The sequence below is a fragment of the Natrix helvetica genome, assembly GCF_964273705.1.
Source record: "Natrix helvetica genome assembly, chromosome: 1".
In the NCBI taxonomy this organism is placed as follows: domain Eukaryota; kingdom Metazoa; phylum Chordata; class Lepidosauria; order Squamata; family Natricidae; genus Natrix; species Natrix helvetica.
In genome coordinates, this window is record NC_138548.1 from 232,744,692 (window position 1) to 232,771,143 (window position 26,452).

General features: G+C 37.6%; 1 protein-coding gene across 5 annotated transcripts in view; it reads left to right on the top strand.

Annotated features, from left to right (window-relative positions):
• The window catches only part of CEP112 (centrosomal protein 112), a 308,615-nt gene that overhangs the window by 132,872 nt on the left and 149,291 nt on the right, over positions 1–26,452 (top strand). For all 5 annotated transcript variants that reach the window (XR_014175685.1, XM_081956682.1, XM_081956685.1 and 2 more), the window contains one exon: positions 8,153–8,335. Coding sequence is in view for 4 of the 5 variants with exons in the window: in XM_081956682.1 (XP_081812808.1) it covers positions 8,153–8,335 (183 nt within the window). In the remaining variant the exon portion in view is untranslated. The remainder of the gene's footprint in view (positions 1–8,152; positions 8,336–26,452) is intronic.

Genomic DNA, 26,452 nt, shown 5'->3' on the forward strand with positions numbered 1-26,452 from the left:
TAATGATAATGGTTATGTCAGCTCTAAAAACAGTAATAATCAGAAGCATTTCTAAATCATCTTACATTTCCACATTATTGAGCATATCTTTTATATATGTCTCATATTATTCATATTTTAATGTTTCATTCATCAACAATTTTGGAAGTGCACATATACAAAAATATCCAGATGCCAGAAAAAAATGCCTGTTTTGGCCAGAGAAATGTGGAGCTGATTAGTATTAGGGATGAGAAAGAAAAGGCACACAAAGATAATAGCTTAATACAGTGCTTCTCAAATAGTGGGGCGCCCCCTCCAGGGGGGGCGCGAGGCTCCGTAAAGGGGGGCTCGTTCGACCTTGTTTGACTGTCAGGAGCGAAGCTGCCATGAGGTGACCACGCTCACGAGCATAACTTCTTCTCCGCCTTCCAAACTTCAAAACTCGGCTGCCGAGTCTTCCAGCAGTGGCTGCTCTAGGAGTGCGCTCTATGGTTGTGGGCTGGCTGCTGGACAGAGAGTCTTTTGGATATAGAGTCTTCCAGACAGAGAGTCTTCCAGCAGCCAGCCCACAACCATAAAGCACCCTCCTAGAGCCACCGCTGCTGGAAGACTCAGCAGCCGAGTTTTGGAGTTTGGAAGCCAGAGAACTTGGTCCTATGACTGCAGAATGCTGCAAAATACCATAAATGCAGGCCAGTTGTTGAGTGTTTCAAATGTGATTGGAACACTCAACAAGGTGACCACAGTGTGTGTGTGTGTGTGAGTGAGACAGACAGACAGAGAGAGGAACAGAGAGAGGGAGTGAGGGAGGGAATCAGAGAGAGACTGACAGACACACACACACACACACACACACAGACAGAGAGAGACAGAGTGGGGGAAGAAGGGAGAGAAAGATAGACAGACAGAGAGACACACACACACTGAGTGAGTGATTAAGTGAATGAGTGAGAGACAGACACACCCACATACACAGAGTGACAGAGAGAGAGGAAGGGAGGGGAGAGAGACAGAGGGAGAGACAGAGACAGACACACACACACACAGAGTGAGTGAGAGACAGACAGACAGACACACACACAGAATGACAGAGATGGGGGAAGGAGGAGAAAGAGAGAGCGATACAGAGAGAGAGACAGACAGATAGACACCCAGAGAAAATGACAGAGGGAGACAGAGAGGGAGGCAGGGAGAGAGAGACAAAGAGCCAGAGAGAGAGAGAGAGAGAGAAAGAAAAAGAAAAAAAGAAAGAAAGTGGGAGAGAGAGATGAAATTAAAAACAACAACATACAAAACTGACTTACTCAAACTATCCAAGGAAATGCAAGGCCAATGTTCACATTAGTGGTTGTGACTTTGTCAGTCATTGTCAGGATGTAATTTTCTCTACATTGTAAGGCAATTTTTTTGGAATTTAACGTTATCGATAAATAATATCGTTCTAAAGTTTTTGTTTTATTAGTTGTGTTATTTGTATCCTCCCGACCTATGTGGATACTTGCATGCAGAATATTCTCAATAAAAACTTATTGAAACTAAAAACAGTGTACCATCCTATGTATTTTCGGTTTTAAAAATGTGGCTCTCAAAATAAATTTCAATCGTGGTTTTGGCGAGATTTGGCTCAGTTGAAAAAAAAGGTTGCCCACCACTGTCCTAAGCTAACTTTAAAATCAGATATCCAGTTGGCAGTTGAGGGGGCAAAGGTACCATGTTTCCTCGAAAATAAGACATGCCCTGCTAATAAGCCCAATCTGGCTTTTCAGAGCATGCTTCATAATAAGCCCTCCCCCAACTATTTAAGCGCATGCGCAACAGGTCCCCGCCATTAACACTGTACCACCCACCGGTACAGCTTGTGAGGCAAAAAGAGGACTTGCCGCGGTAGGCCAGCAATGTGATCACCCCCTCCCACCTTTTCCTTCTCGCACAAAAAAACACCGCCCACCCCAATGGCAAAAGCAGCCTGCCTGCTTCGTTCCTCGTGTTCCTAGCCATTGTGCTCTGTGGCGTTGCCTTTGTCTGCTGGGAGAATGATTATGTTGTTGTCTTTCCTCAAGTTGGTGAGTGCTTTTTGTTCTTCTTTCTGTAAGTTGATTCTGGGTGGATTGCTGGAACAGAGGACGTTGGTGACTTCAAGTCTGATTTTATTGGCTTCATCTGGGTTGATTTTGGTGAGGGTAGCCTCAACTCCGCATATGATGTTTTCAGTGGGGAAGTGTTTAGGGGCGACTGCAAAGTTGAATCCTCTGGAAAAGACATTGGCTTCTGCTGTGATGAGGGTCCTGTTTGATATGTTGTGTACTGTTTGTTTCATGAGTTGCTGTGGAGGGGGGGTTGGGCTTCTGTTGTTTTTCTAGTCTGTGGAGCTTGTTGGTGTGTGTGTCTGTTTTGTAGGAGGTTTCTGTTTCAGCTCTCCAGAGGGCTAGAGTGCTGGGTGGATTTTGTTGCTGAGTTTGAGGTGAAGAGTGAGTAGGTCCCGGTTGGTTTGGTCTAGTAGGAATCTTTTCCTGTGGAGTTTGTTTCTGATTAGGGTTAACTCAGTTCTTTTCAGGATGCTTTTGGTGGCGGAGGTTTTAGAATGGAATTTTAGTTGGAAGCATGTGGGGATCAGGCTTTTGTCTCGGCAGTTGCGTAGGAATGTGAGGTCACATAAGATGGTGGCTCTTTGGACTTCAGTTTCTCATAGGTCCTGGTGAGCAGGAAGGTTTCCTTTCCGTAGAGGTAAGATATTTGTTTTCGTATATTTTCACGGATGTAGATATGCTGGTCTTGTTGTATTCGGGCCTTTTCCCGTGTAAGATTGAGATTGTCTCGGCAACGTTTTGGTGAGGTCCCACTTGCCATCTTCAGTCTGGTGTTTTCTGGTGTGCGAGTAAGGTGTGGTCGGAGCTGTCGTCTTTCTATAAATTGTGGTGGGGGTGTGTGGAGTGCTGGCTTTGTTGCTGTAAGTGGGTTGATTGGCTGTGTAGTTGCATCCTGATTGGTAGATGGAATTGATGTTTGTAGATTGGTTGGCTGTTTCGTATCATCCTGTGTGGCTGAGGTGCTGGCTGTGTGTCCGTTGTTTTTTTGTATTGTAACGACCTGGGTGGTGGGTGGGGTTCATTTGTTGACTAGGGCTGGTTTCCAGATGTCTGGTAGGCGGGAGGCACTTACAGCAACAAAACCAGCACTCCACACACTCCCACCAAGATTTATAGAAAGACGACAGCTCCGACCACACCTTACTCGCACAAGCACGAAGCCGAAAACACCAGCCTGAAGATGGCGAGTGGGACCTCACCGAAACATTGCCAAGACAATCTCAATCTTACACAGGAAAAGACCTGAATACAACAAGACCAGCATACCTACACCGGTAAAAGTTCCCAGAATTATTCCTCCAAATCCCCTAGCTTTCTAGTACTTAAAAGCTATAAATGTATATGTTACAGTCTTTATAGTTTCCAATTTACACCTTTCCAATTGTCCAAATTTTAATGTCTTATTTGTCTTTTCTTTTTTTCTCTCATCTTTTTTTATTGCTTTTCTTCTTTTTCTTCTTCTTTTGCCTTGTAGGATGATCTAACAATGATGTTAGTGAATCAATTCCAGCTTGGCCCACCAGGTTTTCTCAAATCTTTCAAATCTATCTTTCAATAAACAATTCAGGTCTCGGTATTTATAGATCAGTTTGCCTTAAAAATCTTTAAACAGCTCAGTAAATATTTCCAAGTCTCCAAATCTCCTACTAAGATAAAATCAAGGTAAAATAGTCTTCCAGGTAGAGTTTGTTTCTCTCTTTTCCTAACTTTCATTCAAATTTCCCACATTGCAATAATATTCTTCTCTAGGAGATGGCTTCCCTGCTCCCAGTTCCATCATTCAACAGAGTGTAAAAGTCAAAACAGCTACCTGTCAGCCATTCAGGGGGGTTAAAGATAAGAGTTTAGAAAAGCAATTTTTCCCAATAATCACTTTTCACAATGTTATTTAAATTTTTCTAGGCTTTCTATGGTTTTAAACATCCTTTAAATATTTCTTTTGCATCTGTGTCTTTAAGCTTTAGTCTTTCTCTTTAATTTTTAGTCTTTAATACTTCTCCATAAATCCAATCACTGCTTTCTTACTACTTGGAGATTGCACAAATTGGAAGTTATCTCACCCAGTTTCACTGCTTTGTCCACACACCGCTCCAGCACAAAATCTTAGTGTCCCGGTTGTCCCTGCTTGTGACAGACCAAAATGGCCACCATCCCTGCTGCCATTCGGGAGAACTTTCTTCAAGTCAATGAGGAAATAGCAATTTCATTGTGATCACCGAAGCGCCTCTCCTTTCTTCATCACCTCTCTAGGAAGGATTAACCCTGTAGGGTCTCCCGGCAAGCAGTTGCCGGCTGTGTCAGGGTTTCACAGGGCTCCATTTTACTGAGTCTGGTGGAGCTCCGCTATTTTTCAGCCATTCCTGCCGTGACGTCAGCCAGTAGGCCTAGTGGTTCCTAATTATTTCATATTTTGATTTATACAAAATTACTTATAATTTCTGTCATTAACAGTTGGTAGTATTAGATTAAATCATCCCTTTTAGAAATATAAAATGTAAATCTTGTTTTGCTGAATTTCTATGACATGCCTATGTGACTCTGGTGATACATCCAGGTAGTTTTGGCAGAAGTATGGAAGCAATTTGCTATTGCTTTCTTCTGGATTCCCCTACCCCTCCAATCTAGCCTATAACCATGGTATACCTTGGTGAAATCACATTCTAGAAGTAGCTAGGTATGAGCCTCCTTATCTTCTAACACCATCACAGGACGACCAGGTGCTGACTGTCATCTTCTCAGTATATTTCGGTGAATCCTGGACAGAACGTGATCCAAACAGAAAAACATTGGTACACAATTAAATGCATACTTCCTCTATATCTGCAGTTGTTTAAAGATTCAAACTAAGAAAATTATGAATATGGCCATTGAAATTTTGACATTTTGCTAGTTCATTCTGTATGAATGTATGAATTGTTAAACTCCCCCCCCCCAGTGATTGATTCATTAGATTTATTATATGTTTGCAGTTCAATTCTCAAACAGATACTTTGATCTTCTAACCTATCTACTTTTAACATCATGGGTTCCTCTAAGCAGCCCTCTAGGCATATTTGAAAGTAAAGATAATTCACTCTTAAAAGGATGGGAACGCTATTAAATCTGTTAAACACTTTCAGCTAGAAATTTCCACTGTGCTAACCTTGTTAATTGAGGTTACATGGAACCATTGAAAGCAAAGAAAGATCGGAAAGACCCAAGAAAAATCTCCACTAGCAGTGCCTCAAAGTGGTCAAATCTAGAGAGTAGAAACTACACATTACTGCTGAAAATATTAGTTAATACTTGAATAGCTGTACATAGTTCTACAATTTGATGCTGTTTATAGAAAAATGATCTGCATGAGAGAATTTTAATTAAAAAAACCCTTTTCTGGTCATTTCACAAAACATTTATTTACATCTATTAAAAAAACCTTGATAGACCTAAAACCTTTCAAAATAAAGTACTTTGAGCTGATGGCACAAAAAATTGAACTGTTTATCTTAAGCACAATGGTGACTATTATGTTTTGGAATTGTGTAGCAGCTACCGGTAGAGGGACTATTGTATATATTGTATGTATGTATGTATGTATGTATATATATATATATATATATATATATATATATATATATATATATATATATATATATATATATATATATATATATATATATATATATATATATATATATATATATATATATATATATATATATATATATATATATATATATTATATACTGTATATATAGTGTATATATATATTTATGTACAATGAAGAATGTGAAGCTGGGAAGAAGTTGGATAATTCAGCAAGACTGAGTCCTAAAACATACCTACAATCAAGTATGAAGTAGTTAAAGGAAAGAGATAAAATGTTAATACTGATCTTCACAATCCCCAGATTTTCATATTGTAGAACATCTGTGCAGAGATTTTAGGCAACTGCAAATACATAGTAAGTATGCATTTAACATTTGCAGAGAAATGTGATGTTTAAGTTTGTACCAAGCAGAGGTTATATCAGCTACTGTTCACATAGGAATTCACTGAAATATATTGTTTGACTGGACATGTTTAAACTTTAAACATCAAACTACAGGGTAAAGGCTTGAGAAGGAAAGAAAGAATTGCTTCTAAGAAATTATGTTGACCACTCTCGGTGGCCTAATAGATTAGCATTCATAGTGCTAGTGACATTTATTTATTTAGATGTATTCTGCCAAGGAAGTCAGTATTGTCATTTAAGCTTAAAGATCAGGTACATCTTCCTACTCTGAGAAGTAATAATGTCCTTTTTCTTGATTATATATACACTGTCTTTCATAATTTTATATTTTGCTGACTAGAAAAATGAAAAGTGCATGGTAGAGTGAATACTGACAGAACTTTTTATGTTTCTTACAGATATTTTTCTTGTTTTAATAATACTTTATATTTTTAGTAATCAATTTTGTTGGTTTCAGGGAATTGGAAAGTAAAAGTTAACTAGACAATCAGAATTAATTGGGGAATGAAAAGTTTGCAGTTTTGATCGGGACTGTTTTTTTTAAATTAAAAAGTATAAAATCAATTATAGTTGGCCTGTTTAGAAAAAGGGTAGTAATTTTCCTTATTTTAATTTATCTTGATTTTTACAGCAGTGCACATTCAGTTGTAATCAAGGAAACTACTTTCTGCTAAAAAAGAATGCATAATACTCAGGCTTATTTGGCAAAAAATGTTTAAAATAATCTGATTTTAATTGCATCACAAATTTTAGTAAAACATTAACAATCAATAAAGGAAGTATCTTTATTCACAAAGCTGCAGTTTCAACAATTTGCTTTATATGGTATTCGGCCAAGTATATATTACCCAAATATTTCCAGTTGAGAATAATTTGATTCCATAAGAATTTTATGAGATTTGGATATTCAGAATATACATGGAAAATTTATATACCCACGCCAAGGTGACAGTTATGGAGAACGCTTTTACAAAAATGAATGCTATCTCTTTAAGATAAGATGCCTCCATGCTTTGCTCACACAAACAAGATCAATTATGGGCAGATTCCTACTGCTGCTTTATTTTTTTTTGTGAAGAGAAGAGATTCTCACGCTAAATATAACCATCGTATTCCTGATAACAGCCTTTTCTTCTTCTCCTGAAATCCACCAAAACTGAAGAAAAATTCAACTGACTGTTCCTAGCAGCTGTGTGGCCCGGAGTTCACGAGGAAAGCTGGCTTCCTGCAGTTCCCTATTCACCACCTGCTTCAAAGGCAGCCTAGCTAGCTATAGTTTGCCGGCCAGGTAGGGTGCCATTGTGCACAGTCTGGGAGGATTAGTATTAAAGCTGCAGCCACCAGGCCCTTGGTCTCCAGCTGCCATTCAGTCTAACATGGAGAGGCTAAGCCTGGCCAGGGTCATCGTATCCAGTGTGCTTTGAACAGGCAAAGGAGCTTCCTGAGAATAGAATCTTCTTGGCAATCATGGTGCAAGCTTGCGGCACAGCAGGTGCCTCCTAAAACACGTACATTTGTTTGTGCTGGGGTGCTACAGGTTTTTTTTTTTTTTTTGATTTTCATAGAGTCTTTTCATTTTAAAAATAGCGGGGGAATGTTGAAAAAAAGTTTATATAGACAGATATAGATATAGAAACATATACATACGCACATATGCACATTCCTCCATTCATTCATTCATTCACTCATTCATATCGGATGGACTTTTATTTTGGAGACGTTTGTGCACCCATGAAGAGCGGAAGAGACAATTAACCATTTTTAATCTGTATCACTGCTGGATTTTGGGAACGTACATCCAATGTGACAGGGTTTTTTTTTCCCCATCCCCCCCCCCCCCCCGGTGTTCTGACATTCAGTATTGGAGATTTGTTGAATTTGTTTCGTTTTTATGAATAGTACCTAAAACTTAGAATTTTTTCCCCCACTTTTTTTTTTTTTTTTGCAGGTGAGGTAACGATGACGTAAAAATAATGATAAAAACCTACGATGAAATTGTGGGGGTGAAAAAAAAATTAAGCAGTAAGATGAGTTGTCATGACGACAGGGATGTTCTGTTGATGAACTGTACTCCTCATTGTCCAATCAGATAGTAGAGCTGAAGCTGGAGCATGAACAGGAAAAGACGCACCTATTCCAAGAACATAACACAGAAAAGGATTGCCTGGTCCGAGACCATGAACGGGAAATTGAGAAACTAGAAAAACAGCTTCGGGCTGCCATGACAGACTACGACAATAAAACCCAGGAATATAGGAAACGAGATGCTCAGGTAATAACAGCATTTCAAAAATAATGGAATTGCCTTTTTTTTTTTTTTTAAAAAAAAGTCCCCTATTTTCCAGTGTTCTTTTTGCTGCACGCTTTAATCATTTCAAAAAAACTGGCATATAAACACTATTTTCTTTTTCTATTGTATTTTCATTACCGCCCCATGAGCCTGCCACTACTAAAAAAGGCTTTCAAAAAAGAAAAAAGAAAAAAAGGAAGGGGGGTACCCACAGGTAGCCAGATTAAGAATCACATGGTGTGCAATAATTTGGCCTATTATTTATAATCTTGTCTCATTTATTGTCATGATAGATTTAAGAAAAAAACGTTATTTATTTCCTTTCTATGTATCTGTAGTAGACCCCTCCCCTTGACTTACTCATTGATTTTAAAAATAAATATGCCTGCAATCAGCCTATATATTCTCTGTACTTAAGTTTTTATTAATTTTATGATTTTTGGGGATAATTAATATCATTTTATTTTTGCACGTGATTTGCTAAGGATTTATTTTAATGATAAATATATGGGAAATTATGAATTGTGGATTGCTTGCCTTTAGATACGATTTTTTAAATGTGTTTGTGTGTGGGTGTGTAAAATTTTTGTATCTGTATATATTCATACATAAATGCATTATTAAAGTATATAAGTACACATACATTGGGTTATGTGTACACATATATACACATAACAAACATATATATCTTCCATTTTTATGACTGTTAGAAACCATTTACCAGAGTAATTCCCAGCTATGGTGTGTTTAATTGCTCAAATATACAAGTTAAATCTGCATTGTTGATATGAAAAATTTTCTTGATCGTTCCAACTAAAATATATATAACCTATGCCAGTTGTTTTGAACATAGTTCATTATCTAGAATAAATATACTTTAAAAGGCCTGAAGCGAAGACACTTAAAAATGGAAAGTAATGAATAGGAAGACAATGACTGCTTTAGCAGTTCTCAATAGAATAGTTTGAATAATTTGGTAGAAAATGTGGATAATTATTATCATAGTTTAATATGTATATTATACATAAAGACATGTATGCACATATACACACACATATACGCACTTTGGAGCCTTTTCTCCATACTTGAAGGAAAAAACATCTCATGTTTTTTTCTTCACCGCAAATTCATGAGTTATTGAAAAAAGTTAATCATTTATTTCATTTACACCATGTCAGTAGTGCAATCCAGAAATTCAATATTTATGGTTGGTTTAAAAAGAAACAAGGAATAGAAGGGAAGAAGGGACTGTGCTTAGTTTTTTTTGTTTATTAGTCAAATAATAAGTTATGTTGCTGTTTAATAACAAATGTGTACTTCTTAAAAGATAGCTGCTTCATCATCATCAGTCTTATTATATTTCAGTATTTATAATTTCTATACAATTCTGATATAGGTACCATTTACCTTACTATTTTATGTTTAATGAAGCTTATGATACATGAAGAACATATCTCTAAAAATATGAAAACTTTATGTTACAACCAAGGGATTCCAAAGATTTATCTACTGTATAGTTGGATTAAAATCACTGGGCTATTTCATCATTAAATTATTCACATTACTTTTTTAATCACAGAGATAATGAGTTATGAGAAACAGTTGCAGAATCATAACAAGTAGGCGTGTGGTTTGGGACCTACCATCCATAATATTTTCTAATTTTTCATGTCCTTGTTAAATCATCTACCTCTTGGTTTCAATTTATAACATGTTTATGGTTTTTTATATTATTACTTATTTAGTATATTCAATAACTGTGCAGTATTTTTGAGGGCTATGCAATATTATAAATATTTAATATGCAGTGGGAAATAAAAATTGCAAATTGTTGCTTAAAATTAATATATTAGTATTGAATATCTTATAAAAATAACCATAGTGACATTACAGAAATAACAGTTGAAGCGATTGGTTGATTGGTTTTTGATGTAACTCGCATGTATTGTTGTGTTTTGCTACCATCTTCTATTTTAGTATGGATAGGAATGGAATTTATATTGAGCAAATATCAGTAAATAACAATAAAACTCATATGTTACTTGTATATACTGAATTTGCACACTTTGCTTCTTCTCCACAATTGGTTTTTGGAAGTAATTTTGTTTACTTTATATAAATAATGTGAGTAAACAAATCACTATTACTCAACCAAGGAGAAATTTAGCAGTCTCATATTTTTTTCTTACTCTGAAAGACCAAGCTGATCCACAGGTTTAGATTTTGAGCCATAGGTATGAAGATATGTGGTGATTATTTTTTACTTTAAAAGTTTAATAAATTACCATTATGAAAGAGTGCTAGAAAGTTTTGATTATGATTTTATTTGTTAAAATGTTTGTACTCTTTTTTTTAAACCATTAAAAGCAATTCAGTAATGTTTATTAAAAACTGAAATACAGATACTACGGAGAGATATTTGGGTATATGCAGTTACTCTAAAATTTGCATGCAGAATATTTAGATGATCTCTTCTAAAATTAAAACTGTAATAAAATAGCACCACTTTTTTCATAGTTTCTTTTAAATGAAATGACTTGCTTTATAAGTATTTTTATTACCTTCTAGCAGATGTATCATTTCACCATCACATAATTTCTTTTGTCTAGTTAATGACATCTTTTCTCTAGCATATTACCCATTTTTTGCTCCTTGAGTGAACCTGTGATTTTGGACTTCCTATCTGTCTGGCTATCTGCCTATTATTCTCTGATTTCAATTATTTCAGTTCTGTCAGCACAACTGTATAAACATAAAAATACAATAATGATGGTTAGAATGCAACACTCACATAATAATGAACCCAATACTTTTTGAAACAACTGGGTTTTCACAAGCTTACCTTTAGATACAGAAGGAAGGAAATGCGTTTCACAAAATCTTATTACTTTGTTTTGATCGTAAATTGGGCATAATAGAAATCAAGTCTTTCCCCTCATTTTCTGTTGCCTTTGTATTTTCTTCCATTCACAAATGTTTATATATTAATTGAGTAATAGAATTAGACTTCCTGACCAATGATACGGAAAGGAGACATCAAAAGGATTGGTGTAATATCCACTTGATCCTAAACACTTGTCATCCATTAAGGGAATGTATGTTCAAATAGTCATGTGATTAGACAAATAAAAGCTACTGTGCATGCTTTCATCTAGGGAAGCAAACTCCTAGATAAGATACAGCATAATTTCTCCTAGCTTTCCTCCTCCAGCAACTGCTTTTGCCTGTTTGATCTCTTGTTATTCTTTTTCTGTTTTGTATTTTGCCTCACTTAAGCTTTAGTTTCTTTCATTAAATTATATTGCTATTCTTGATCTGCCTTTAAAACTCAACTCCTCTGGTTTAAAAATTTTTTTTTACAAATAATGAGAATTCTAATCTCTTTCTTCCTCTAGTTTCTAGTTCTTTGCTCCAGTTGAGGCAAATGAACATTAATATTTTTATTTAGAAATGAGAGAAATTTTGAATTTCAAAGCTAGGCTGAGAAAGATACACACAAATTGGATTTTTTTTGAAATGCTGGAATGGTATATGAACTGATATATTTTACAACCTATACCCACTATTAAAATAGTACCTGGTGCAACAATTTGATCCTTCTAGCTAGTAGAGTCTAAGAGCATATATTAACACATCCTTCTTAGTTAATTCAGGCATAGGAGCAATATGCATCAAGGATATCAGTCATGTAACCTGTTTGTAAAGCTGTTAAAACAACCTTTCCTCTTGGTTTGAGGGTAATAAGCCAGTATCATCATTGGGCTTTACATTAAGGGAAAGAGGGAACAGCATAGTGCAAGAAAATTCTTTATCCTCTCATTATTCTGTTTAAAAAAAAAACAGTGTTCTGTATAATTATAAAACACACCCACTTCTTCCCTCCACTTCTCCCCATCTTAGAGAGACATATTCTTACAGACACAACATAAGTCCTTCTGCACTTCCAGTATCTTGGATCTATTTCAGAGGGTCAAAGGAATCAAATTCATGTTCTTTCTCAATTCTTTTTGTATTGAAAGAAAAACATGAAGGAAAGCCTTAAGGAAAGAAATTGTAAATATTGTTATGAAATATTTCTATCTAAAATACACTTGTATAAACAAAAATAATACTGTGTTAATATGGCTTTAAAAAATGGAAACAATTTTTGCATAAAACACTTCTTAAATTAAGTTTCTTTGAAGATTCTGCCATAACCTGACAGCCAATGTTATTTCCCATACCATTAAATCTTAGTTCACTTTGAATATATACTCTCTCTGTGTGTCTGTGTGTGTGTGCACGTGCACGTGCACACACACAGAGAGAAACACACCCCAGAGAACCCCAGATATTCAACTTACATAATTTCATTATTCTTGAACCACAGGATAACAATCTCAAATATTAAACTTTTGAGTCTAAATTGATACTATATTTCCAATGAAAAAACTTTCTGCCAATGAAATTTGCACAATAGTTTCGACCTTGAGTTTCATCCACATCAATTAATGGTAACCACTGAAATTTATGAGTATAGTTTTTGTTAATGAATGTCATTGTATTTGCCATCCTTAATTATAGTCTACAGTTGTTTTTTTTCACAATAAAGCTACATTACAAGTATCAATATTTATAAATTAACCGTGCCTATAACCTTAAGCATCAAAATGCTCCTGAAATCCTGTAGTCAATGTAGTCCCCCCAATAATTCCAAAAGTTGTCATTAGATTATAATTTTTAATGTGGCTGATGGGTGGCTGTAATTAAATACACAAGTGATGAGCTGTCCCACATTACACTATATTTAATTTTTGTAAGCCTAAATATAAATGTAATCTAATTTAATTTCTCTCCTGGTCCCAGTTATAATCCCTAGCATATGACCTAAAAGGCCAAGTAAAACCTTCACTCTAGAAAAATCTAGGTACCCCTGATTCCAAATAATTTCTTCTTCCTTTAATACCTTGAAGTGATGGGTTAGAGTGGATAGATAATTGCATTTTCTCCAAACTATAATTCTAAATATAAGGAATGAAGCAGAACTTTAGGTATTGAGCAGGTTTACCTTATTTCTGCCATTTCCAACTTCAACCCTTAAACAAATGTTACAGAGATATACTATAATCAGTAGCATTGTATAATAGACCAACTGAGCATTGTTGGATTAATTTGGATTAAATTAATATAATTAATGAAGCCCTTCCTGAGTTGTTAAAATGGTCCAGGGGGTGTTGTGTGAGTTGTTCCTTTATGCTTTACCTGTCAGCTCATAAATTAGTTAGGTCATCTCTTGGAAACTTCACATTACCTCTGAAAGAGGCCTTGGTTTGTCCCCCTCCTATACTGGACTCCCATCATACTGGACAATTTTTGTCCCATATCTGATGTCTACTTTTGGGGAAGGTGGTTGAGCAAAAGCTTCTGGGGAACCTTGGAGGAAGTGGATTATCTATGCATCTTTTTCAGTCAGGATTCAGAACTAGGCATGGTGTGGAAACGGCATAGGTCACACTTTCTTCTTCACATCTTTTGAAAGGGTAAAATGGGGGTTATGCATCCTTCTTCGTCATACTTGACCTTTTGGTGGCTTTCCCATCGGCCGTGTTATTCTTCCTGTCAGCTCAGAGCATTGATAGTGGGTAGCATGTGGATGGTTGTGCTGGTTCACCTCCTTTCTCCAGGGTTGAATCCAGTCAGTGGTGTTTGGGGAGCAGGGGTCCACCCTCTGCCTCTACTATGTGAGTTGCCACAGGATTTGGTGCCCTCTACTCTTCTAGGGGAGACATGATAGCATTGTTCCAATATCTCAGAGGTTGCCACAAAGAAGAGGGAGTCAAACTATTCTCCAAAGCACCTGAGGGTAGAACAAGAAGCAATGGGTGGAAACTAATCAAGGAGAGAAGCAACTTAGAACTGAGGAGAAACTTCCTGACAGTTAGAACAATTAATCAGTGGAACAGCTTGCCTCCAGAAGTTGTGAATGCCCCAACACTGGAAGTCTTTAAGATGATGTTGGATAGCCATTTGTCTGAAACGGTATAGGGTTTCCTGCCTAGGCAGGGGGTTGGACTAGAAGACCTCCAAGGTCCCTTCCAACTCTACTATTGTATTGTATTGTATTGTATTGTATTGTATTGTATTTAATATCTATATGAGACCACTTGAGCTCATCCATTGCCATGGGGTAAGATACTGAACGGTGCTGTGAATATGTTATTCCAGTGCTGAAGATTGTGTAGGTCTGGATGGGAACAAGAGTCTTTAGCTAAGCCCTGGCAAGACTGAGTAGCTTTGGGTTTAGAGTCTTATTGGTACTAGGATGATCCTATCTTTGATAAATCTGAATGAGGTGACACTGCCCCCAGGTGGACCTGGTGTACAATCTGGGAGTCCTCCTAGTTTCTTTTTTCTTGAAGAACAGGTGGTAGATGGGGCTAAGGCCTTTGCACTGCTTTGTGTTCTGTGCCAGTTATGCCTGTTCCTAGATCACTTATGCTAAGTTGCCTAGTCAACAGATTGGACTACCACAATGCTCTACATGAGGCTTCAGTAGAGACAGACTGATTTCCAGGGAGAATCTATTAAAACATAGAACACAAGGGAGGAGACCAGTTGGTGTCATAGTGGGAATGGCTGGAAACTAGCGGAGCTCCGCTGAGCTCCATGAAAACCAGCCGGTATCTGCTTGCCAGGAGACTCTATGGGGTCAAAGCTGCCCTGGTGGGGTGGTGAAGGAAGGAGAGGTGCTTCGTCAATCATGAGGAAACCACAAAGAAAGCTCTCCCGAATGACAGTAGGAAAGATAGCCATTTTGGCAAGTCAAAAGCTGTGACAAATGGGACAATAAGATTTGTGTTGGAGCAATTCATAGACAGCATCGAAACTGGGTGAGATAACTTCCAACTTTTATTCTAGAGATCTAACTCAAGTAAAAGAATTCCCCAAAATAATCTCCAAGCGTTAAGTGGTGATTGGACATGTGGAGAAAGATTAAAGACTCAGATGCGAAAGAAATGTCTAATGGAAATTTTAAAACATAGAAAGCCTGAAAAAGATTTAAAAACAACAACTTGAAAAGTGATCATTGGGAGAAACTGCTTTTCATATTTTTATTTTTAACACCCCCCCCACCCCAATCTGTTGACAATCAGCTGATTGATTTCTTGCACACTGTTTGATGTTGGAATTTGGAGCATGGAAGCCATCTACTGGAGGAAGTTGATCACTACAGCGTGCAAAATTCAAGTGAAAGTGATAAATTGTTTAATATAAATAAAGGAAAGGAGGAAAAGTAAACAATACCTGGAAGGCCACTTGACCTTGATTCTATTTCAGTAGACGATCTGGATGTTTGGAAATATTTAGTGAGCTTTTTGAAGATCCTTAAGACAAACTGAATTGCAAATAACTAATACTTTATTGAAATTGTTCACTGAATGGTGGATTTGAAAGACTTGAAGAAATTTGTTGGGCCAATTTGGATTTGGATTATTAATGTTACCTGATACAACATCCTATGAGGCAAAAGAAGAGAGATGATAGAAGAAAAAAGAAAAGCAAAATAAGAATTTAAAATTTGGACAATTGGGAAAGTGTAAACTGGAAATTGGAAGGACGGGGTGGCTCAGTAGCTAAGACGCTGAGCTTGTCAATCAGAAATGTTGGCAGTTCAGCGGTTCGAATCCCTAGTGTTGCATAACAAAGTTAGCTCCCGTTACTTGTCCCAGCTTCTGCCAACTTAGCAGTTCAAAAGCATGTAAAAGTGCAAGTAGAAAAATAGGGACCACATTTGGTGTGAAAGTAACAGCGTCCTGTGCACCTTCGGCATTTAATCATGCCGGCCACATTACCACAGAGATTTCTTCAGACAGCGCTGGCTCTGGAGATGAGCACCACCCCCTAGAGTCGGGAATGACTAGCACATATGTGCAAGGGGAATCTTTATCCTTACCTTTTAAACTGGAAATTATAAAGTCTGTAAATTATCAAATAGCTTTTAAGGACACAAAAAAATTAGAGGATTTGGCAGTATAATTCTGGGTCTGTTTAAATTTTATTAATAATTGGCTTTTTGGGGGTTTTCAGATATTGGGACATTGGAACCTTATGGGTATATTGAGTAATTCTTAATATATTAAACTATAACAAAATGACTCAACAGGACAATAGAGGTGTATGAAGAGATGTTATTGATGCTTAAAGTAATATGTGAAAATGTGATAAAGAATCATAAGGAGATAATGGGATTGTTTAAAAATAAAGATATGAGTGTAGAAGAACCTCAACAAATGGGGAAAAAAAGATGAGCATAATATTCAGAAAACAGATGAGAAACCAGAAGGAGTGGTGAAGGAGACAAATCAAAACAAACTGCAAGAAGATAAAGACATGGAAGAGATAAGAACAATAAGTATGAACCAAATAGTTAATCTTTTAAGTTTACAATAGAACAGTGAAAGAAAATAAAAATATCCTAAAAATAATGAAAGGATTATGGATGGGGGCTCAAATGATGCAGCAGAAGAAGACAAGGGGTAGGCTAGAGGGAATATTTAGTTGGTATAAAAATGTTAGAAAGAGATATAAGATTCCAAGAGAGATATAAAAGAGTAACCAAAAAGCCAATAAACGATGAAATTTTAAAAATGGCAAGAGATGAGGGATAGAGATAAAATACCTTTCAATATGGTGACTGTATTAAAAACTAAAAGAAAAAAATAGAAAGTACAAATTGAGAAAATAGTAGTATACATATCGATAGATAATAGAATTTATTATAATCATAAGCATATTAAGGTTAGAGGGTGGAAGTCTATGATTAGGTAACCTAATTGTATTATTATTACCAACAGTGTGTAAAAAGTATATTGAAACTTTTTAAGGACTGGAAATTTAGGGGACTTGGAGATATAATCCCGGGACTGATCAATCCTTGTTAATAATTGGCCTTATTGGTGTTTCTAGATAATTGGGATATTGGAATTATGGTGGAATATTGAGTAATTTTTAAATTATTAAAATAGTGACTTGGCATGGAACAACAAATGTATGAAGAAATGTTAACAATGTTTAAATTATAACTATGTAACATGTAACTATGAAGAAAGTGACAAAGAATCATAAAGAGAGAATGGTATTGTTTGAAGACAAAGATGTGAATGTAGAAGAACCCCAACAAGGGAAAAAAAGATGAAAACAAATTGGGAAAATAATATTATACACACTGGATTGTAAAAGAATCTATTATAATTACAATATGCATGTTAAGGTTAGAAGTTGGAAGACTAGGATTATATATAATTAGTTGTATCATTACTGTTAGCATTGTGTAAAAAGTATATTGACCTAGTCAATGCATTGTCCACAAAATATGTATGACTGTTAAAGGAAAATTACAAATAAAACACAGACAGACAGACAAACAGACACACACACACACACACACACAGACACACTGTATGTATGTGTTTGTATGTATGTATGTAGAACACAAAAATAGAACAAGGGAACATCATTGGCTGTCACCTCTACCTCACAGCTCAAGACACATAAAATGCATTATTAATAAGCTGCAACCGATACTGGACAATGACATTGAATTTTGTCAGGCACTGGGTGGCAGCCCTATACTTGTATATGGATAATCACACAATCTGAAGCAGAGTTTTACAAGCAATAAGAAACAGCAGAACAATGATTTAACACGGGAACAAGACCTTGCAACAAATCCAGGCATCTATTCTATCTTCACATCTACAACATTGCTGGTCCCAACACTTTTCCATACAAAATTTAGAGGCACATTTACATGTTCTTTCTTTAAAGCGATATATGCCATCAACTGACAACAATGCATCTCTGGATTTTACCTAGGACAAACAGATTATGCTTTGTGCAGAAGAATTAATGGACACATGTTTGATACCATATTATACATTATATTGTATTTATTATATTGTATTATATTTATTATATTATATTTATTATATTATATTTATTATATTATATTTATTATATTATATTACCGTGTTTCCCTGAAAATACGACATGTCCTGATTATAAGGCCATGCCACATTTTTCTGGTGGGCAAAAATATAAGCCCTCCCCTGCAAAGAAGCCCCTGGACAACCCCTCCCCCTCTGACCAGGCAGAGCGCCGCTCACCAACCTAGCGGTATCCCGAAGGTGCCAAGCTGTGGGAACCGAGGGGGCAAAGGTGATCGCGTTGCTTGGTGCCTTTGGAATACCGCTAGGTTGGTGAGCAGCGCTGTGCCCAGCTGAAGAGGGGGGTTGCCGGGTGGCTGCTCTCTTGCGAGCGGGCTCCCAAAGAGCTGGGCACAGCAGCCACCCGGCAAACCCCCTTTCCAGCCGTGCAGAGCGCCATTCACTGACCTAGGGGTATCGCCAAGCCGCATGAAGGTCTGTTCAGCGCTGCCCACCTCTCGTGGCTTGGCGCCTTCGAAATGCCAGTGAAAGGTGCTCTACACGGCTGGAGAAGGAGGTTGCGCGAGCGGTTGTTCCGCTCCTGCTCGCACCCCTCCCAGCCTCACGATGCCCTGGCCCAGCTCTCCCTGCAGAGTCAGGGCACCACTGCTGCCACTGCTGCCATCTCAGCATGGCTTTTTCGGCAGCTTCCAAACTGAGTCTTCCGGCAGTGGCCGCTCTGGGCGTATGCTCTATGGTTGTGGGCTGGCTGTCGGCAGAGCGTACAACCATAGAGTGTACGCCCAGAGCGGCCACTGCCAGAAGACTCTGGGAGCCGCTGAAAAAGCCATGCTGGGATAGTGGTGGTGGCGGCAGCGGAGATGCCCTGGCTCTCCAGAGAGAGCTGGACCAGGGCATCGTGAGGCTGGGAGGCGGTTGAGCGAGAGCGGAACAGCCGCTGTGCAACCCCCCTCTCCAGCCGTGCAGAGTGGCATTCACTGGCATTTTGAAGGCGCCAAGCCGCGGGAACTGGGCGGCGGCAAATGTGCTCACGCAGCTTGGCAATACCTCTAGGTTGGTGAATGGCGCTCTGCATGGCTGGAAAGGGGGTTTGCCGGGTGGCTGCTCGTGAGCATGGTCGCTTCATGGCTGTTGTGTTGCGCTGCTGCGACAGCGCAACACAGCCATTCACCCATGAGGCTGTGCCCGGCTCTTTGGGAGACCACTTGCAAGAGAGCAGCCGCCCAGCAACCCCAAAACAATAAACCCTCCCCTCATAATAAGGCCCAAACCATATTTTGTGTGTAAAACTAAAATAAGACCCTATCTTATTTTTGGGGAAACATGGTACATTATATTATATTTTACATATCAAAGTAGTTATTTTGGAACAGGAAAAAAAAAATACCAGCACAATTGAATTACTTTCACTTTCATCCAAAAGTTTCAAACTACGTCAGGCATTCTCATTAAACAATAGGTTTTTGATACATTTCATTTGTTAATTGGCAAGATACTTGTAATCTATCTTACTTATAATCTTCATCATCACGTCTTTCCCTCCCTTTTCCCTGTTTTGGAAGTTTTAAAAAACTATAGGTCTCTTGTAGACATAATAGATTTTGATTTCAGCAAAGCATTTGGAATGGTTTTGATAAAAGGGTAGTTAAATGTGAACTGTATAACATGATAGTTCAGGGGGTTTTTTGAGCTAAAATGGGGTCTTATTTCATGTCCTCAAAAGATATCAGTTTTTTTTCATAATTTCTAACAAATTTCTGACTCTTCCATGAGTCTTGCCTGCATGCATGTTTGCATACTCCAGAAAGTATACTGATAATCTCCTCACAAAATACTTGATTTTATAATTTCAAAAGGGAAGAGGAAAGTTAAATCCCAGTTCCCCAATAATTATTTCCAGTCAGAAGAAACATTTGCACTTGATTAGCATTTATCTAGATGCATGGGTGTTAACTAATTTTGCTCGGATGAGCAGTGAAACATCATTGATTAACAATGATTGGTCTACTAAATCCAACAATTGGATTCAACCTTTAGACACCTTTGGCCTGGATCATTGAGTGCTCATTGACATAGATGCATGGGTGTTTCTTTTTATTGTTATTTGTGTTTTAATGTGATATTTAGTGTTAATTTTTACTGAAGAATTTTTTACAGAGTAAAAATAATACAAATTTAAAGAAAAAAAAATCAAGAAAAGGAATAAGTAAGATAAACAAAATAGAAAAGAGAGAAAAGAAAAATGATATAAATAAGTAACTTCAACTTTACAGCTTTTATAAATTCTCTCCCCCTATGGCAGTTTCATGCGTCCTTTCCATATTGTACGCTTCCTAATCGTCAAACCCATAAATCATGAATTAATTTTTTTTCTGACTCAGAAAAAAGTCCATAAACTACACTGACAAATGAAGTTGCTGCTTTTCCCTAACCAAGCAAGTCAATTTTGCCAAGTCTGTAAACTCTATCATCTACCATTACTCTGTTATTGATAATTTGGAATCCTTCCATCTTTGTGCAGAAAATAATTTCACTGCAGTTACCACATTCTCTGTGTTTTATTGTAAGATGCTCAGAATTTAGAGTTAGGTGCCCACTAAACATTCCCAATCAATTAGTATCCTGAAACTATACAAGACAGCACATCTTTCATTTAGCAGCAGACATGGAATGACATACAGTAGATAAGGATTTATGGCAGGCAAGAATGATGCTATATTGGTCTATGTACACAAAGTGCCATTTAGGACCTGAGATCTGCTGGCTCCTAATTCGGTGCCCGCGCAACCCCTTCTCCTTCTCCATGAGTCTGGAAGTGTCAGATATGTGTTCCCCTTCCATCTTCATATCTTTGTCAGAAATTTCCCTTCACGCCATAACAAATCCCTTCACTCCTTTTCTGACAGAACATATGTTTATTTCCCTTTCTACCACTTTGTAAGGAACTTCACCCATTTGAGAATCCTCTCTGTGTTTCAGATGAGGCAGCATTTGTGTTCCTTCAGTTATGCCATTGTCTCATCCTTCCCATTTAATCCCTCCCCCTGAACTCTACTTAGAGACAGAACTTTTGCTTGATGCTTTTTGTTTCTGAAAGTGTTGTAAAGGTTCAAGACCATCATATCTTGCCTCCCAAGAATATTCTATGTCTGAGGAGTTCAGTGGATCAAATAAGTCTGTCCTTCCTGCTTTGAGAGTTCAAAATATGCTCGCTCTTCAATTCTCCGCCTCCAAGATGGAGGGTGAGAGGTTAGAAGTATGGAGGGGGCATGGAAAGTGCTTCATTACTAGGAAGGAATGGTAAAAAAGGGAGTACGTTTTCAATGTGGTTGAAAGCTGCAGATGAAAGATTATATTTCTGCTACCACATTGGTCTAATAAATGTGGCATTCAACATTTGTGTTGTGTGTGTGTGTGGGGGGAGATGATTTGATAAACAGTCTAATATAATCTAATAGTAATGAAGGGGACATCTCTGATGATGATGATGATTATCAGAGCTTTTGTAGGAGATCTTAGCATGCTCTAGTTGATCTTTAAGGAGGTACCTCTTGGTCTCAAGGTGTCTGAGGTAGCTGCGAGGCATTTGGTAGTAGTCATGGATGGTAGACCTATGTGGCCTGGAATGTGGAAAACTGAATTGTGGAAGGAGTTGTGTTATAAATAAACTCGGTCCTCAGTTTGACTAGTGGTGTTGCTAGCAATTCATAATCTGTGAAGATGGCATTTGTTCAGTCATTTTCCCTATCAGATAGTGAATAATGAGCCAAGGAGTTTCCCATCAAGTAGATGAAATAAAGTTACTCCTCACCTGGAGTATAATTTAGAGTGGCAATTTAGTGGCTAAGCATCATTAAACAGAAAAACATGTGACCACTATGGACTTATAACATCACCTCCCATAAGAGAAACATCAAGCGAGTGTGACTTATAATTTTACTTCTGCGTTCTGCATTAACTCTGCTTGACATAAGCCTGTTGGGAAGCACACAAATAGCGATTATGGGATGCTGCAGTGGTCATAACTGCAAGAATTGGAAGCAAAACTGGTGGACGGGTTATAATGTTGTAGCTTCGGTTAATCACTAAACAAGGCAGTAAGAGAGGGCTCCCTGAAAAGCTTTTTGAAAATGTTTTGCTAATTGTAGGTCTTATTGGGTAAGCTATGGTTACCGAAAACATCTCCAAATCAATTGCAAGCAGGCATTAAAACAAGAGGATAGGAAAAAGAAATCCAGGATTTAAATGTTGGGCTGTCTCTCTTTCTCTCTCTCACCTTTAGAAAACTCAAGCTTCATTGTAGCTAATATCTCCTATAAGAAATTTTTATTTACTCAAGCTGAGTCCTTGACTTTATTTAAGAGTATAGGGTATCTAGAAGTGTTCAGGAGGCATCCTCTGGGTTATATATCAGAGAAGGGGGGGGCAGAATTTTCGGAGAGGAAAAAAAAGTTAACGGCCATTTGTAAGATATGAAAAATCCTGGCTTGCGCATTTAAGTATCTGCCTGCTTAGCCTGCAAGCTTGACATGTGAGAGATTTAAAAGCTAACATGAGGGGAAAATATGCTCAACTGACATGGTGTAATTTTACGAGAAACCATTGTACCAAAGTCTTTTGATCTGCTTGAACTTACATGGGGTCTTGTTACCTTGAAGTAGACTGGGCCAATACTAAAAAGGCTTCTTTGAAGACCAAAAGTTCCTCATTAAAAAGTATGGTTTGGCCTGTAGCTGCCTTGAGAGGATAATGTGCAGGGGAGGAAATGCCTAGGAAGGAAACACTGGATTGTACAAGCACCACCCTCAAGATGGTTAGAAGCATCTGCCTTGATAAGAAAGAGGTAGGCAGGGACATCTGAATGATCAATAATAGACTGAGAAGTCCAAGATAAAAAAGAGTGGCGGCACATTATTCTCGTCATGAAGGTGTGAAGGACTACTCAATCTTGACTGATATCATGGAAAATATAATTAATAAAACTTTGAAAGACTTGGGCTGTGTCTTAATTTGAGTAACACCGCAATATATTCAAGCTGTCCATAACTGTAACCAAAGCTAATGAAAAGCTGTCCCAGTGTGAACCATTTTATTGCTGCTTATTAATATAGTAATATGTTCATTTAAAATACAGTTTTACTATCATACCTGCTGCTTTTACTGTTGTGTGTGCATGTCGTGTATCTTTTGTTATTGAATTATTCATTGATTAATTAATGCCATTGAGTTGGTATTAACCTTTAGCGACTACATAAATAGATTTTCTCCATGATAATTTGTACTCAACCCAGTCCTTCAGGTTTTCCAGTGGTGCACGCGTTCAATCCATCTTGATTCTGATTTGCCCTCTTGTATTCCTTCAACCTTTCCCAGCATTAGAACTTTATCCAGGGAACTAAGCCTTTGCATAATGGCTCCAAAGGGGGATAATTTGAGCCTGGTCACTTACTCCTTGAGTGAGAAATTTGGTTGAAGATGGCATACAAATGTTAAAATAGAGAGGTTTTTGGCTCTTCATGACATATTTGGGTTGAGTTTGAATTGAAGAAATAAAGGCTGAAATATTTGAAAAGGGGAAAAAGAAATGCGATGACTCTTTTATGCCTTTCTTTGCAGAGTAGGACAATGGGAGGTATGATTGATTATATTGATCACTTTGTCCTTTTGAGTTGGTTCAGAAAGGTAAGATTCTGTGCAGTGGTTAAATTCAATTTTTTCTTACTACCGGTTCTCTGGGCATGGTAGGGAGAGGATACTGCAAAATCTCCATTCCCACTCCACTCTGGGACCAGCCAGAGGTGGTATTTGCCGGTTTTCCGAACTACTCAAAATTTCTGCTTCCAGTTCTCCAGAACCTGCTGAATTTCATCCCTGATTCTGTGTAAATAGGCCTTCCTCTTACGGATTATTTGGCTAATTTTTATTAATTAGCATGTGAGTGTGGAGAGGAGAAGTGATCTTGTAATAAAGGCTTGTCAGTAAACAAATTGTGGAAATATGAGTGTTTTGGAGTTAACAATTATTTTTTATGTATCTTAGGAACTATAGTTTTAATGTCCCAAAGTTGCCTTTTCAAGGGGCAACTGGACTTTCTGGTTTTTCTTTGAAGACATTTTGTTTCTCATCCAAGAAAGCAAAATATCTTCAAAGAAAAACCAGAAAGTCCAGTTGCCTCTTGAAAAAGCACCTTTGGGACAACCATGACCTGGATGACTTTCCATAAACATATACTTTTGATGGTTTTATTGCTTTTCCAGATGTGGACTCTTTTCACCTGCCTTCCTCTATCCCCCTCTGCTTAATAAAGAATTGTTTGGACATATTCGTCATCAACTATCAATCAGCTTCTTTAATGAGCATTCAAAAAGCTGTAAATATGTCTGATCTTTAATGAACATGGGCAAATCGTGTTTAGTTAGTTGTACCATTTAAATTGATGGGACATGGTGGCTCGAGCTAAGACACTGAGCTTGTCAATCAGAAGGTTGGCAGTTTGGCGGTTAGAATCTCTAGCACCACATAATGGAGTGAGCTCCCATTACTTGTCCCAGGTTCTGCCAACCTAGCAGTTTGAAAGCACGTAAAAATGCAAGTAGAAAAATAGAAACGACCTTTGGTGGGAAGGTAACAGGGTTCTGTGCGCCTTCGGCATTTAGTCATGCCGGCCACATGACCACGGAGATGTCTTCGGACAGCGCTGACTCTTTGACTTTGAAATGGAAATGAGCACATACATACATACATACATACATACATACATACATACATACATGCTGGTTTTGTTGTATTTGGGTCTTTTCCCATGTAGGATTGAGATTGTCTTGGCAACGTTTCGGCAAGATCTCACTTGCCATCTTCAGGCTTGGGCTTAAAATGCGATCGGAGCTGCCGTTTTTCTGTAAATCTTGGTGGGAGGGAATGGGGTGCTGGCTTTATTTCAGTAAGTGGAATGATTGGTTGTGTGGTTGTATCATGATTGGTAGATTGGTGCTGATTGGTGCTGGCTGTGTGTGCATTGTTGTTTTGTATTGTAACGGCCTGGGTGGTGGGTGGTGTTCGTTTGTTGACTAGGGCTGGTTTCCAGATGTTTGGTAGGCGGGAGGTATCATCACGTTTATTCATGTTGTGGGGGTGTTTCTCTATTTCGATGGCTTCCATAATTATTCTCTTGTTGAGGTGTTCTGTTTTGGAGATTAACCTGGTTCCTTCAAAGTTGATTTCATGTCCTGTAGCTTTAAGGTGCTGGAAAAGGGAGGAAGTTTTTTCTTTTTTTCTTACTGCGTTCTTGTGTTCTGTGATGCGTGCATTTATTCTCCTGTTTGTTTGTCCTATATATGTTGCCGGGCAGATTTTGCATGGTATTTCGTAGACTCCTTGGTTTTCTAGCTCTGTGTGTGTGTGTGTGTGTGTGTGTGTGTGTGTGTGTACATATATACATATATACATATACATGTATGTATGTATGTAAATAAAACATTGTCAATTGCATTATACTGAATAAAATTACGCAAGGAATCTAAATAGGCTCTCTGGTAAAGTTTCCTTATAGTTATCTAGCTCTGTAAGAGTATAAAATAACTTGTACATTAACATGCTATAAAAATATGTTTGCTATGCTGTCATATGTCATTGTTCAGAAAACACAGAGAAAGTCTGACAAATTAAAAACAGAAGGATGTGTCTGGAAGGGCCTTTTCAGTCATTAAAAATCTTCACCTCTATTTAAACTATTTAATGGCAACTTCTTGCTCACTGTACTGACATCTTCAAAGACCTTGACATCTGTCAGCCTTTCAACTACCATTAAAAATATTATCCCATTTCCATTCTTTTATGCCAATTTTTTTTAATTATACCCCTTCTTTTAAGTTGAGAATATGGTTGGGTTTAACTGATGCCTTTCGTTTTCAGCCACCCAGCTGTGGTTTGAATAAATTGATGTTGAATCAAAGGCGGGACTTTAAAGGGAAAAGGTTTGATGGACTTGGACTCCAAATCAGATGAGGCTTTATGATGAAAAGGTTTAATCCCAGCACAGGCATTGCTTCTATCAGTTGAGCAGTACAAAGCTATTCATGTATCTCTCTCTCTCTCTCTGTATGTCTCTCTCTCTCTCTGTGTATTTTTCAGAAGAAATGATACAGGGTTGGTTTTTTTTTCTAAAAAAAAGCAC